Source organism: Drosophila nasuta, chromosome 2R (genome assembly GCF_023558535.2).
Source record: "Drosophila nasuta strain 15112-1781.00 chromosome 2R, ASM2355853v1, whole genome shotgun sequence".
Lineage (NCBI taxonomy): Eukaryota > Metazoa > Arthropoda > Insecta > Diptera > Drosophilidae > Drosophila > Drosophila nasuta.
The window spans coordinates 20,053,632-20,067,875 of NC_083456.1; the positions used below are offsets into that span (position 1 = coordinate 20,053,632).

At 41.9% G+C, this 14,244-nt stretch overlaps 1 protein-coding gene across 10 annotated transcripts in view; it reads left to right on the plus strand.

Moving 5' to 3' along the window:
- LOC132787642 (rho GTPase-activating protein 100F) overlaps positions 1-14,244 on the plus strand; it is a 41,230-nt gene that overhangs the window by 12,406 nt on the left and 14,580 nt on the right. For 2 of the 10 annotated variants that reach the window (XM_060794819.1, XM_060794820.1), the window contains exons 1-2: positions 5,107-5,494; positions 7,282-7,973. The exons of 7 other annotated variants lie outside the window; for them this stretch is intronic. In XM_060794819.1, the coding sequence (XP_060650802.1) occupies positions 7,920-7,973 (54 nt within the window). In that variant the 5' untranslated portion in view covers positions 5,107-5,494; positions 7,282-7,919. Of the gene's footprint in view, positions 1-5,100; positions 5,495-7,281; positions 7,974-14,244 lie in introns of those variants that run through there. One more of the 10 variants, XM_060794826.1, reaches the window with a different exon arrangement.

A 14,244-nucleotide genomic window follows, 5' to 3' on the forward strand; every position in this document is an offset into this window, starting at 1 on the left:
GCAATGGCTGTGTGTGTGTGTGTGTGTGCGGGTCGTGTTTGTGTGTCTTGACTGTACTAAAAGCGGTTTACGCCACTCACAAGTAAACAGGCAGCCACCCAACTCTCCTCCTCCCCGTCCAACCCACAGCTGCAAGTGTTTTGCTCTGCTCCAAACGCCCACACACGATTGTTGTGTGGATAGGTCGTGGCTTTCATTCTTCAGACCCGTTTCTTACACCCATACTCATAGCTGTGTGTGTGTGGGGGTGTGTGTGTGGGTATGCTACCTTAGCATTTTGGCATTTTCATCCCCCCCCTTCAGCGTGGTTAAAAGCTGTTTGCTTTGCTGTGGATTTTCGTTACGTTTTTCGTCTGTCGCGTCCCGCGCGTCTCAGCGCCTCAAAGTATGCTTCAACATTTTTAACCTTTTACGTATTTTGCATTTGCAATATGAGACTGTGTGTGTGTGTCAGTGTAGGTGTAAGTGTGGGTGTGGGTTGTATGCGGTCTCTACTCCTCGCCCACTTTTGCGCTTTTTTTCTCAGTGCGTATTTCTGACTCTCTCTCTTGCTCTCTCTCGCTCTCTCTTTTGCACTCTCTCTCTGTGTTGTGCTCTCGAAAGCTTTTGTAGTAGAGAAAAACGAAATGTTTTTGGCTTTTGCGGCTTGGTCTGCTTGTTTAGAGTGGCCAGAGTTTTACAAAGTTTTAGCTACTTTTGGTTTACAGATTATTTATTTATTTTGCCATTTTATTTATTTATTTCTGTACGTGTGTGTTGATGCGTTGGTGTGTGTGTTTGCCCAACAAATTGAGCAAGAAAATGATGCGTGGTTTCTGCCACAAAGCCACATAACTGGCTGCATGAATATATTGAGTGGTTTGCCATGTTGCAGATTGCAGTTGCCTATGAATAACTCTGCCCACTTGCATTAATTGATGGCACTTCTTAAGGCCTTTTTCCAAAATGCCACACCAAACTACGACAACTCAAAATGGCGCACACACATGCCAGCAATTAGTGCCAAGAGCCAAAAACATCTCACACACACACACACACGCAAAAGAGAAGAAAAAGAAGATCGGAACTTGGTATTTGTGTCAAGGTTCATTGTACGCAGTCATTGTCAGTTCCATTTCAGATGCAATTGTTGACTAAGCAAAGTAAGAGACACAAACAGAAAGAGAGAGAGAGAGAGAGAGAGGGGGGAGGAGAAGCGGACAGGTGGGCAGGTGGCCTTTTTGGCCTTAGTTTTTCACGCCATCCGCAATTAACTGCCAAGGCGAAAGCGTCAGCTTGTGGCATTAATTGCCAATGAAAGCACTTAAAAGCTAATTTAGCAAACTAGGCTCACATTCGAGCTTAAAGCAGCTTACAGCAGAGGCAACAGCAGAGCCAACAACAGCAGAGGCGATAGCAAATTGAGTGCATAATTCAGCGTGGGCCAAAGGCATAGAACACAGCACAACACATCAAAGCCGCATTAAACTAGCGCTGGCTGTTGATTTTATCCTCTAGCTATTTGGTTACCAGCAAAAGCTCAACAGCTAAGAGTGGTTTCTTTTCTCCTCCCCCCTCTTTCTCTTTCAACCAACTGCCCACTGCCAAAAATAAAAATAAAAAAAAAATAGAAAGGAAAATGGAAGAAGAAAACCATTTGCTACTCATTTTGTGGGGGCACACAAACTTGTCATCAAATCTGAATGGGTTTTGTTGCTTTTTGCCATTTTGTTCGTCTTTTTTTGTGTTACCCCTTATCAGGCAGCAGCAACACACAAACACACACACACACATTGATGGGCAATGATGACAGCGCTTTCCGGGGGATTTCGAATTTTGATTTCAATTCGGTTACATGCCAAACATCGACGACGACTGCCAAGAGCTGCGAACTCAATTTGTTTCGCTTGACAAATGTCCAGTGACAAAAAAAATACAACAACCAAAACATACATACAAACATCTATATATATGAAATTGCTGAAAAAAATGAACAGAATGCTTCCTCTCCGGATGTTTGTTATTAGCCGCGCACATCCGGCGTAGCTTGGCGTGGCGCGCCGGATAAAAATTTTGCTTGGCAGGCCATGAATGTTGCGGCTGCAACATTTTTGAATTGCTTTTGCGCACTGCGCAGCTTATCCGCGCAAGCGTCTGTACTACGTTGCGTATACGTAACGTAAGGTCTTGCCTTTGCTTTTGGAATTTTAGATTTTGGCGTTGGCTTCGGCTTTGGCTTTGGCTTTCGCTTTGCGTTTGTCAAATGTTGGCTTTGTTGGCTGTCATGTTTTGTTGTCAGTGCCCTGGAATGCATTGCGAGTTAGCATTTAGCCGTGCATCATCCATTTTGCATGGCCACCAGCGACTGACAGTTGATTGCCTGTCACCGCGTTTGTCGTTGGCGGCATTCACCAAACTGACCCACATAAATGTGCTGCCGATATACTAGCTCACTAGCTCGTGAGCAGCTCGTGAGTACGCGTGGTCTCTATGTGTTTGTGTTTGTGTGTGTGTCTATGTGAGAGGGTTTTGTGAATGATGTGGCCTAGCAAAAGGGGGTGTAACACACACCATCACGTGTCATTCATGTCAGGCAAAGTTTACGTTTCAGCCATGATTTCCATACCTTTTCTCTCCCTCTCTCACCATCTCACTCTCTCTCTCTCTATCTCTGTCTATCTGTTGGACAGCTTTTATCAATTGTAATGCGTTTTTAATGGCAACGTTTTATCTGTTTATGTCATCTGGGCCAGGTTATTAAACTTATTCATAATTCCCTTTAGAGTGGACACTCAACGTTCGCTCTTTCTACGTTCAACCGCTTCAGTGTTCAGTAGGTTGATTTGAAGAGCTTGATAACAGCAAAAAAATATACATATACATACGTATAGCAGACAACATTTGCACAAACGGTGCGCTTTTGTCTAGGCCCCCCAAAAGAGAGAAAATAACAACAAAATTGTTGAGCGTTTTGTGTTGTCGTGTCATTGTCAATGTTGTTGTTGTTGTTGTTGTTGTCTTTGCTGTTATTATTATTATGGCTATTGTTGTACCTAAATCACTCGAAATGCGTGTCTGTCATGCCACCCTGCCACACGTTGGCTATTTTTGAGCTAGGTATCTCCTTCTTAACCCCACTCACACACACACACACACACACTCAGACACACACACACACACATGATTATCATTTCTTTATTCACTGAGATTGGCATTCGTATGTGGGTGGAAGTCAACGCAGCACAGCATAGAACATAGGGCTAATGCGCATAGTTGATGCCGCTGTCAAGCTATTTAAGTCCCAAAACATAATTGCTACAAGTTGTTACCTTTCCTTTTGCCTCTCTCGTCCTGTCTAAGTGCTTAATTATAATGCTGATTAACATAGGCAGCTTGGTTACGTACAAGTACTGGGGATTAGGCTGAAGCACGTCGAATTATGAGCATATCAATGTCCGGCTCAAGTGGCAATAAGCGACAATCAGCATTGAGCGAGCGATGAAGCTTATCCTGCTGACGTAACAAGTAGTTGGTAATTTACATTATTAACTTGTAGATAAAACTATCGAACAATTCAATTGGAATTCCCGAATTCTGGCAACGCCATCGCAAAGTATATCTTGCGATATCCGTTAATAGCCTGCGTCAGGTGTATTTAACTCGACGTTTCACTTGTTGACGTAACAAGTAGTTTTCACAAATAATTTTTATTATTATTTTATGGATAAACTATCGAACAATTCAATTGGAATTCCCGAATTCTGGCAACGCCATCGCACAGTATCTCTTGTATCTATTGCGCTTAATAGCTTGCGTCAGTTATCTTTAACTCGCTGTTTAACCTGCTGACGTAACAAGTAGTTGGTAATTTACATTATTAACTTGTAGATAAAACTATCGAACAATTCAATTGTTAGAATTCCTGAACTCTGGCAACGCCATCGCACAGTATCTCTTGTATCTATTGCGCTTAATAGCTTGCGTCAGTTATATTTAACTCGCTGGCATTTAATCAACCTTCGTTTGCCCAGCGACTATTAATAAATTTTTGGGCCATATATTATGCATACGCCCCGTAATCTATGATCTGACAATGTTACGCTGCAGTTAAATGCGAAACCACTTTTTTTTGCCTTCAATTATTTTCGCAGCTAATAATAGCCTGTGTAACACTTTGCATTACTCATACGACAGATAGGCTGGCAAAAATAGTATCGCAACTCCCACACGCTGACAGTTGTTGTGCATTGCAGCCTACGCTCTGGCATTCTGGCATTCCCTTTGACAAGTTCAAGTCCGTTGCGATTGCGATTGCGAGATCTGGCAACGCTCTCTGGCTCTTTGAGCAACTGCTTCCAAGTGCTGCTGCTGCTGTTCCTTCGTTGTTAGTGGCGGCGCATCAAACACAATTCCCAAAATCCCGACTGCCAATTTTTCCTTGTTAAATACAAACACACACACACACACGAACAAATATTTACACACACACACACGTATAGCATAGCATAGAGCAAAGCATGTTATAGGCACGTTCGGCCTGTCGAACTTTGAACGAAAAAAAAGCTTTCGCTCCCGTTGCTCCCGTTTTAATACAAAAGTTTTGCACGCAGCGGGAGAGTCGCTGTCGCTGTCGATGTGTGTGTGCGTGTGTGTGTGTATGTGTATAACTGCGTTTGCTCCAGTTTAGAGATGCTCGGCAATTGAACTTCGGCTGCCACACTTCGGGCACACAAAACGAGGAGCGTGTTTAATGCTCGGCTCGAGTTGAAACGCTTGTGGAGTCAACAGAATTTCAATACGCCAAGTTCAGTTGAGCGCATCGGACGTTTGTCGTGTCGTTCCGTCCTCGCCGTAGTCGTCGTCGTCGTCGTCTTCGTCGTGTGTGTGTGTGTGCGTGGCGCGTGTGTGCTAGTGTGTGTGTGCGTGTATGTGAGAGTGTGCTTGTGACTGTGACTGTGTGCGTAGTAGTATTTCCGCCGACGCTATATACATACGAGAGTGTTGGAATTGTACGAGTGTGTATATATACTACATACCTGCAAAGAGCGGCGCAGCGGCGACTGACGTAGTGGCTGTGGCTGTGTGACTGTGTCTGTGTGAGTGTGTGGCGTGTGTAGTAAAAGTCATTAAAAAACTTATTCAATAGTATTTCACGCACAAGCAACAAAAACGCGCGCGCACTTCTCGGAATAGAAGCAGGCGATTTCTGTTCATTATCGTCATCGTCATCGTCAGCGTCGTCGTCATGGTGTATGCCTCTAAAATGATTGCAGAAAAGCGCATGAAATTGCCAATAAAAGTTTAATGCTACATTAAATTGCCTCGGGAGCACTCGATCAATAATACTCTCACCCGTCTAACGGCAGTCAATTAAATCTCTTCTTTTTTGTGAAGGCAACACACACACCAAATACAAATACATACCAAACACTCTGTGCAAATACATATTTTGTTTTAGAATAGCCTTAATATACACACAAAAACACATAGAGCACAGAGCAATGGGAACATTTTGGTAAGCCCAGCAGCAAATACACTTTAACTGTTGTTGTTCTTGTTGTTGTTGTCCGCTGCTCATCACACGCTTGCTTACACAAATCACATGAAATTTTATAATAAAATGAACGCATTACACGCAGACAATTTACTCTGTGTGTGCGTGTGTGTGTGTGTGGGAGTGCGCTGCGTATACGCAATGTCTGCGAAAAGCCAATATCGCCATTCGGCATTCGCCACTTGGCAGTTGCCCATTTTGCCAGCCGTTTTTGCCAGCAGCTAGATATGAGAAACTCATCATCATTTCTGCATTTGGCATGGCAGCACGACACGACACAAGACACAAGTCTTAAGACAAGACAAGGCACGCCGCACATGTTGGATCAGGCGATGCCAAAGGCAAAACTGTCCCGCATACACACACAAAATTTCTATTGCCAAATGCGCGCGCTTACGCCTCCAGCACACACACACACACACACTCGCACTCACACACACACGTACAGTGCGCAAGGCAGACGCACACTTAAGGTTCAACAGCCCGACGATTGCCTGGCAAAGCAGCGTCAGCGTCAGAGACAGCGACAGCGTAAGGCCCCCCCAAAGCAGCCATTATCTTCGACAACGTAACCCAAAGAGCCTCGCACACACACATACACACACAGACTCACAGACATTGCGTATACGTGGCGTTGCCTCCCTTTCGGTTTCATCTTTTGTCTGCAAAAGTGGCAAAATGTAATTTTTGGCATTTTCTGCTGCTGCTGTTTCAACTTCTTTTGCTGCTGCTTCTGCTTCTGCTGCCACCTAGTAACCTTTCCTTTGCCCAACTGACACCCACTTTGTGAGCCTTTGCTAACACTCGTTAAGACCATTTGGCGTGGGAAAGTGTCGTCTTCGTCGTTGGAGTGGTAACAAAAGTTAACGGCATTGTTTATGAATCCATCTATTGAGAAGTGCTCAGATATACTCGTCATATAATACTCTCTTTCTATCGTGTCCATAACATTGCATTGTCATAGCTTATTGACCCTGCTTTCTTAACGAATTGCAAGTCATTTTCCTTCCCTTTTCGTTTTTTCCCTTGCCATTGCATATTATTATTTATTGTTAGATCCAATTAGTTGTTGGCTTCTGTTTTGATTGCTTTTTCAGTTACAGTTTCAGTTTTGTTGCCGTGGAGCTGCTGCTTTTGCTTGAGTCTAACTTATTGCCACTCGCATTGCCTCGTTTTCAGTTTAATTGCCTGGCAACACTTTTAGCTTTGCCATAAATAAAGACTGGCAAGCAAGTAAGCGAGCAAGTAGTTTGCCTTGCTTGGCCTAAGCTGGCCACTCTCGCTCCTTTTGAATTTAATACCTTTTGTATTAATGAAATTTTTGCGCGTGCAAAGCAAATTATTTGCCGATGTAGACCGGCATGTTGGGGGCGTTTTGCTTTTGAGTTAGTGAATGGCCTGCAACCACAACGAAAGCCTTTGGCCCACTGGGCGTATGCTTAACGTAAATCACAAAGTGGGAGATGAGTGGGGGAAGAGTTCACTTGGAGCGCTATTTAAATCAATTGTGTAGAAATTTCTAAAATGTTGTTGGCAAACCTGGGAGATGGTTGATGGTAGTGAAGCGTGAAAAGCAAACATAAATACATATCTCTCAGTGTGCTCGCTCGGCAACAAAAATCACTCGAAAGGAAATACACACAACACACATACTTATATACAAAAAAAAAGGGAGAGAGCAACATACACAGACAGAGACAAGCAGCATAGAGATACAGTTATCACAGTTTTATGTGCTTATAAAATAGAAACACCGTCAAAGCGGATAAAACGATAAACCCAAAACGAAATCAAACGAAAGCAAACGAATCGTATCGAGGCGAAGACGATTGCGAATGCGAATTTGAACTGGAATACGAATAAAACAACGCTATACGAATTAAGCCATAGACAAGCAAGACGTGTGTGTATGGCAGAAACAAACAGCAAACGAAACGTATCAAATTATAACTTAAGCACAACTTACCACCGAATCAAAGGAACCACAACCACAAACAAAAACAACATTAACATCGAAATCAACAATAATAATAATGCAATAAATAATCGAAAATAAATATAAATAAAATATTCTGCGAAACAAAATAAAATCGAATTGGAATACGAAATCGACGCCTTTGGGGGCAAACCAACATAACCAACAACAAAAAAAGAAAACTATCATTTAAATTAGAAACATAGCAAACGTGTGTGTGTCAGAGTGTGAGTGTGCGTGTGTGTTCTTTGTGAGTGGCAAAGACTGAATACACAAGACTTGGACACATAACACGCAACGCGAGCTGCGCATAATTTATACACGAAAAGTCCTTGCAAGGCTGCTTCTGCTTCTTCGCTTCTTCTTCTGACGTTTGCGTGGAGAACTGGCAAACTGGCTGCAGCAAAATTAATGTGTGATAGCGCCACAACAGGATGCTTTCTGACCAGAAGCAGTGGCCGCAAGGTGAGTTTCTCCCCCGCTCTCTCACTCTCTTTCTCTCTGTCACACGTGATGGCAACAAACTTATTTATTAATAGCACATTAACTAATGCTGCCTTGTTGTCGGTCTTATGAGTATTTTCTGTAAATTAACCTTTATGCATTCTCAATTTTGTTTACAATCATAACGAAAATATACGTATGTACATATGTGTGGCACATATGCCCCAAGGTATTTGCTACTTTTAAAGGGCACAACACTCTCATATCCTTGGTCTTATTACAATTGGGATTAATCCATATCATTTTCATTGTTATTTATATACACTTTTTGGCATGTTTTGCAGCTGCCAAAGTGAACTTTGAGTTTTTGAAATGTGTTGGGAATGTTGCAGCATTTTGTGGCAGAACTTTTTGCTGTGTGGATTTTTGTTGCTGTTCGTGTACAGTGAATAAAACGTGGTTAAGAGTAGAAAAAGTTCTTTAATCATGATGATATGATACCAGAATTAAATCTAGAAAACAAATTTTTAAATCGTGATCAAGATTTTATAAAAATTCTACAATGAAAAATGTCGAAATTGAACACAAAATGCAAAAAACTTATTCCAGATATTTCTAGATTAGATATTCAAGAATATTTCTAAAATAGATATTACTGATATAAGATTGATTTAAACTAAAATAGGGAGAGAAACATTCTCAATTATTGGATGACAATCTGGTATATTTTTCACTCAATATTTTGGCATATTTTTTTTATATTTTTACGGTATATTCTAAAACTAATACCACACTCTTTTTCTTTTATTCACAATGGGTAGCGGAAATCTCACATTTTGTTATTAAGATTATTATTTCTGCTTTTTGCGTAGTTATAATTTAATGAAATGACTTCACAACGTTTGCTTAAGTACAACTCAACAAGGATTAAGAACACTCACTTAAATAAAATGCTGACTTTTAAGTAAAAGCAGAGCGAAGGGTTTAAGTTATTTCAAAGGAATTTGTAGTGAAGTAATTTTACGATTGAAATGCGGTTTTGTGCGATGACTAACAAATGTGAGTCATTGCAATTGCAAAGGCAAACAAAAGATGTGAGAGAAATGACGGGCATTATTAAAACATGGCATCTGATAGCGCAAATGATAAAGTGAAAGTCCAGGGGCCAAACAACTGGCCTGGCATGATGTCCTGCGGCTGTCGTTCATACTTTGTACTCTTTCTCTCTCTCACTCTGTCTCTGTCTATCTCGATGTGGCTGCTGTTCAAAATGTCATGACTGTGCATAAAATACACATGCTCGTATCCTGACGCTGTCAGGCAGCCAGGAAACTAGCGAAGCGAGCGCCTCACTCACATCAAATACATTTGCCAAAAAATATTTGCATGCCATTTTTATTTCCCTTTAATATTTATTTATATGTTTTCTACGGTTATAAGTTCTCTTGTGTGTGAGCTTTATGCAAATATTGTTTTTTTTCTCTCTGTTCATATTTTTTCGTTTCTTTGTTTTTTTGCGTGCCTCGCGTTCTGCGACTACTTTTCACCTCTGACCCCGAGTTGAGCTGCGCTTTGTTGTTGCGCTGCCTGCGCTTTAACGCGTAACTCTCATGGGGTTTTACTCTATGTGTGTGTGCAGTGTTTTCTCTTTTCTTATATATATATATATATATATGTGTGTGTGTGTTTTTTGCGTTACATCAACAATTTATGTGCTATTTATGCGGGTGAATGCATAAGCAAAATTTGCGTATAATAAATAAAAATGCATATTTTATAGACGCGCCATCAAACAAGTTGCACAATTTTATTTGCGCTTTTAAATAATTTTGCAAAAAACAAAAACTCGAGTAGTTCTGGAGACGAGATGAGTGGTGGAAAAGTGCACTTAAAATATATATTTGCAGCTTTAGCAACTCGAACTACTTAAGGGCTCAGTGGCAGCCGCCGCGTCCCTTCCCTTCCCTTCCCCTCTCTCTCTCTCTCTCCCCCTCTCTTCATTTGAAGTCCACTTCAAATATTGAAATAAAATTTCATTTAAGGCTTCAAACGTCGCCGACTCTCTGTTCTGTTGCCTGCTGTCTGCCTCCAGCTGTCTCGTCCGTGCAAAATATTTGCACACAGTTAAAATGTTTGTTTTACGTTTTGTTTTTGTTGTTTTTGTTTTTGTGGGCGCATTTGAGACACACATCACGCCCATTTTTCGGTGGGGGGAAAAAAGGGGCTGCATAATTAAATTTCTCTGTGACAGCTTTCGCATGGCGGTGTCAGAGGCGTGACACTGCGCTCGCTGCTGGCATGTTAATGAACTCCCCCAAGGGGCCGGATAATGCAATGCATTTGCAAGCCTTCAAGCCGAAAGGCAACTCAATCAATTGCGCCATTTAAATACACTTACTTGGGTACATTAACACTCGCCTGAGAAGTTGCATTTCAGCTTATCCTTCCATTTGCCTTCGCTTCGCTTTTTTACGCCAGCAAATTGACGGCTCGACTGGCACATGCTTCACATTCTTTTCTCGCACATTTCGCTTTACGCTCTTTTCCTTGGCCTTTCATCTTTTTTGTATGTTTTGTTGTCCGCTGCTGCTTATCGTGCATTATCAGCGTGAAGTTATCTTGACTGAAATTGATTTTATGCTTTGTGCGCTTTGCGTCTAATTACATAATATGCCATTCAAAATGTGCTGTCTTTCTGTTTGCCTGTCGGCAAATTTAAATTTAATCAATAAATCAAGTATACGCCACGTACAACTTTTGGGGTGGATATACAAACATATGTAGGTACACATGTGTACACACACACACACAAACGTTACGGTTGTCGTTCCCTGCTGTCGTTGTTGCCATTGTTGTTTGCCTTAATTTGTGGTAAACTCAAGTTGAGACAGGACCAGCACACACACACAGGACAATTTGAGGCACACAACAGAGAGCAGAGCGAACAGAGCTGAGGACTGAGCGAGCACAGGACATTCTGGGCCAGTGTCTTAATTGTCATGGTCGCAGCTGCAACTGACAACTATTATTAACGTAACCAGTGTCCCAACTTGCATTTGACATTTAATTGTCTACCGTGAATTGTTGAAATTTCAATTCCAGCCATCATGATACACAACAACTCGGATTTCACTCGAATATCAGGCCAACGAAACAAAGGCGATTTAAGCAGACGTAAAACTTATGTTTTAGCCAAACAAATTTAATACATGAAACTTATTGTGGTAGTCGGACTTTTGCAATCAATCACAGTCAGAGGCAGTCAGAGTCCATTGATATTATCACTTGGACAAATAAGATGACTTGCTCATATCGTGTGCGGGGGATTAGCTTGTAATTGTATTAATTAAATGCTTGCTTTGTCTGATCACAAAGCACACACACACACACACACACAAAAACAATCTAAAACCAAGTAATTATTCAATCTAGTCTGCAAAAACAATCGACTGCAGAAATGGGAGTTGGAGGTTGAAGTTGAAGTCAAAGTCGCAGTCACAGTCGGCCAGTGAAGTAATCAATCAATGCGACTGGCAATCAATCAAGTTAAAGCAGACATATAGTACACAATGGCAGCGAGAAGCGACAAATGCAAAATCAAATCGCACATTGTGGCTATTGTCCTGCCGCTATTTAGGCCAACTCACAAATTATGGCTAGTCAATTATTAAAAGCGAGTAGGCCAAATGACACACGCAGCCTCGAAATGGGCAAGCGATTAGCAGCTTGGCGACTAATGTATCTACTGGATGGTTGTTGTGTGTCTTCAAAACAAATGCGCGTAGTTTTAGGACTGTACACACACACAAACACAACAGGACTCACACACACACCTATACAAAAATAAATAGAGTCTATTAATGGCGGGGCATAATTACAATTTGACTCAATTTCCGTTTGAAGTTTTTGTTGATTTTATTGATTTGTAGAGTCACGCAACTTCCTTGATGGCTTCTGTCGTCTATCGACTATCGACTACCGTCTACAAACTGGCAACTCGCCCACGCAACTGACTTGAAAATGCTGTGGCAAGTAATTACCAGAAATCATCAATATTTAACAGCTCTTATAGAATCCCCAACACATTTGCTGCATCCAGAGCTCTCTCTGCTGTGCCTACCATGTCTGTTTTCAATTAGGTCGTCGCACATCGTGAACAGACAACAGCACAAACAGTTAGTTGCGGGGGTGTGTTTCGGAGTGTTTGGGGGTTGTCTTTAAGTAGCTGCTGACTAAGCGCAAAGACAACGTCATGAAGTTTAAGTAACTTTGTTTTTTTTTCCTTTTGTAAAAGACAGACGAGGCTGCCATGACTCACATGTGAGCACAGACGTTCAGCAATTTGCATTTTGCTTGGCGACAAATTGAGAACACAGTGGGGGAGTGCAAAAAGCTGAGTAGCAGGGAGAGAAAATAGTGTGAAGAAGTTAGCAAGATGTCGTTTAGTAGGAAAAAGTAAGAAAACGTCAGTTGAGGGCTTGACTGTGAGATACCCGCTAACCATTTTCAATAAATGCCAAACAGTGCGGTATACGCCAAATTAATATACTAAACAATTACTTAAGTCTTCCGAAGAATGTATTTTGTAAAAGAATATACTATTTCATTCAGAATATACCATAGAGAAGAAAGTATAAATAGACTATTTCATTCAGAATATACCATAGAGAAGAAAAGCTACCAGATTGCCAAACAAGATCGAGTCAAGGATCTAAGACATGGCTTTATCGTTACGGCTGTTAAACCGGATGAAGAATATATTATACTTTATTTGGTTCGAAATGCTTCCCGATGTCTTCTTCCAAACACATTTGCTGCACATACTTATAACACCCTTCTACCCAAAAGATAGCGCGTATAAAAAGTTAGTAGCGAAAAAGTTAGGAAGGGAGCGCGTCTTTCGGTGCTCTGCGCTCCATTTACTTGGCAGTTGCTTTAGCTGAACTTATTGGATTTGCCGGTTAACAAACTATGCGCTTTCTAATTAACCGCTCCAATGCGGTGTAATTAATGCCCGCTAAGTGGCTGCAGACATCCAGAAGTGCAAAAGAAGAGAAAGCGGCAAACCGCGAGAGTGCCAATTGCAATGAATAATTGAATGCGGAATGAATGAATGACCACGATGAGTACAGGCAAGGAGTTGCCCATAAAAATGATTGCACTGAACTTGACATCGACAGACACTGCGCCGCACTGAAGAGATGGCTCACACACACACACACACATACATAGATACTAAGGCACACACTCAGAGGATATAGTGCAGAGTCCTCGTCGAGCTTTGTGTGGAGCTGCCTTTGGCACTTCAATGTGTCCATTTTGTGTGCTGACCATGGCTCAACACGCGATGCACTCAGCAAGCATAGCATAACAGACACACAAACACACACACACACACACACATTCTCGCTTGCATACAGAATGTGAGGTGAGGTGTAAGGCCTCGGACTGTCGGGTTATTCAAGTATTTGGGCAACGTCCATGTTCCCCTATTGAATACAGTTGTTCAATTCAGCGCAGCGCAGCCACGCCCCAACACGCAAGTGGGCGTGTTGCAAGGGGCAGCAACAACAACAACAACAACAATAGCAACAACATAAACATGCCAGCACAATAAGTGTGCTAATGATGCAATTCTGAAAGTGTGCATTATTTATTTATCAGTATCATTTGCAAAGCGGGCCAAAGGCGACAACGCGACACTAAAACATCATTGCAGTAAACACACTTTAATAGTTTAATGTACATGCTGGAATTCATATACAAAACTCGCTCTGAAAGAAATGCCTATTTGAGGAGCGGCGGAGAGCAGAGCTGGGAAACTCGCTAGATGGGACATTTGAGTAGAAAACTTGAGCGGCAGCTGCAAAACTTTGTCAAAGTTGCACAACATCAACACAATAACAATAACAGCAATAACCAGAGACCAGAGACCAAAGAGCAAAGAGCAAAAGAGCATTAGAGCGAAAGACGTCGAGGATGAGGTGCGAGATGTGAGGTCGTAGTTTGAGCTTAGGAGGCGGCAGCATATGTCAAAGTTTGGCAATTTCCAAGATTTTTGCCCGGGGGGCGCACATGATTTGCTGGGTAACCACAGTGGGAACTGGCTAAAGTGTACACTTGACTGTGTGAACTCTCTCAACTCGGATTTGACTGCAGGCCACACACACAGTCAACGACAAGTTTGCCTGGCCAGCCTGGTTGCTTTGCTCTTTTGGCCCCTGGCCCGGCATTAATCCATTAAAAACTTCGTTGTGGCAGCAACTTCATTTGAAGCAAATACCAAAAAGAG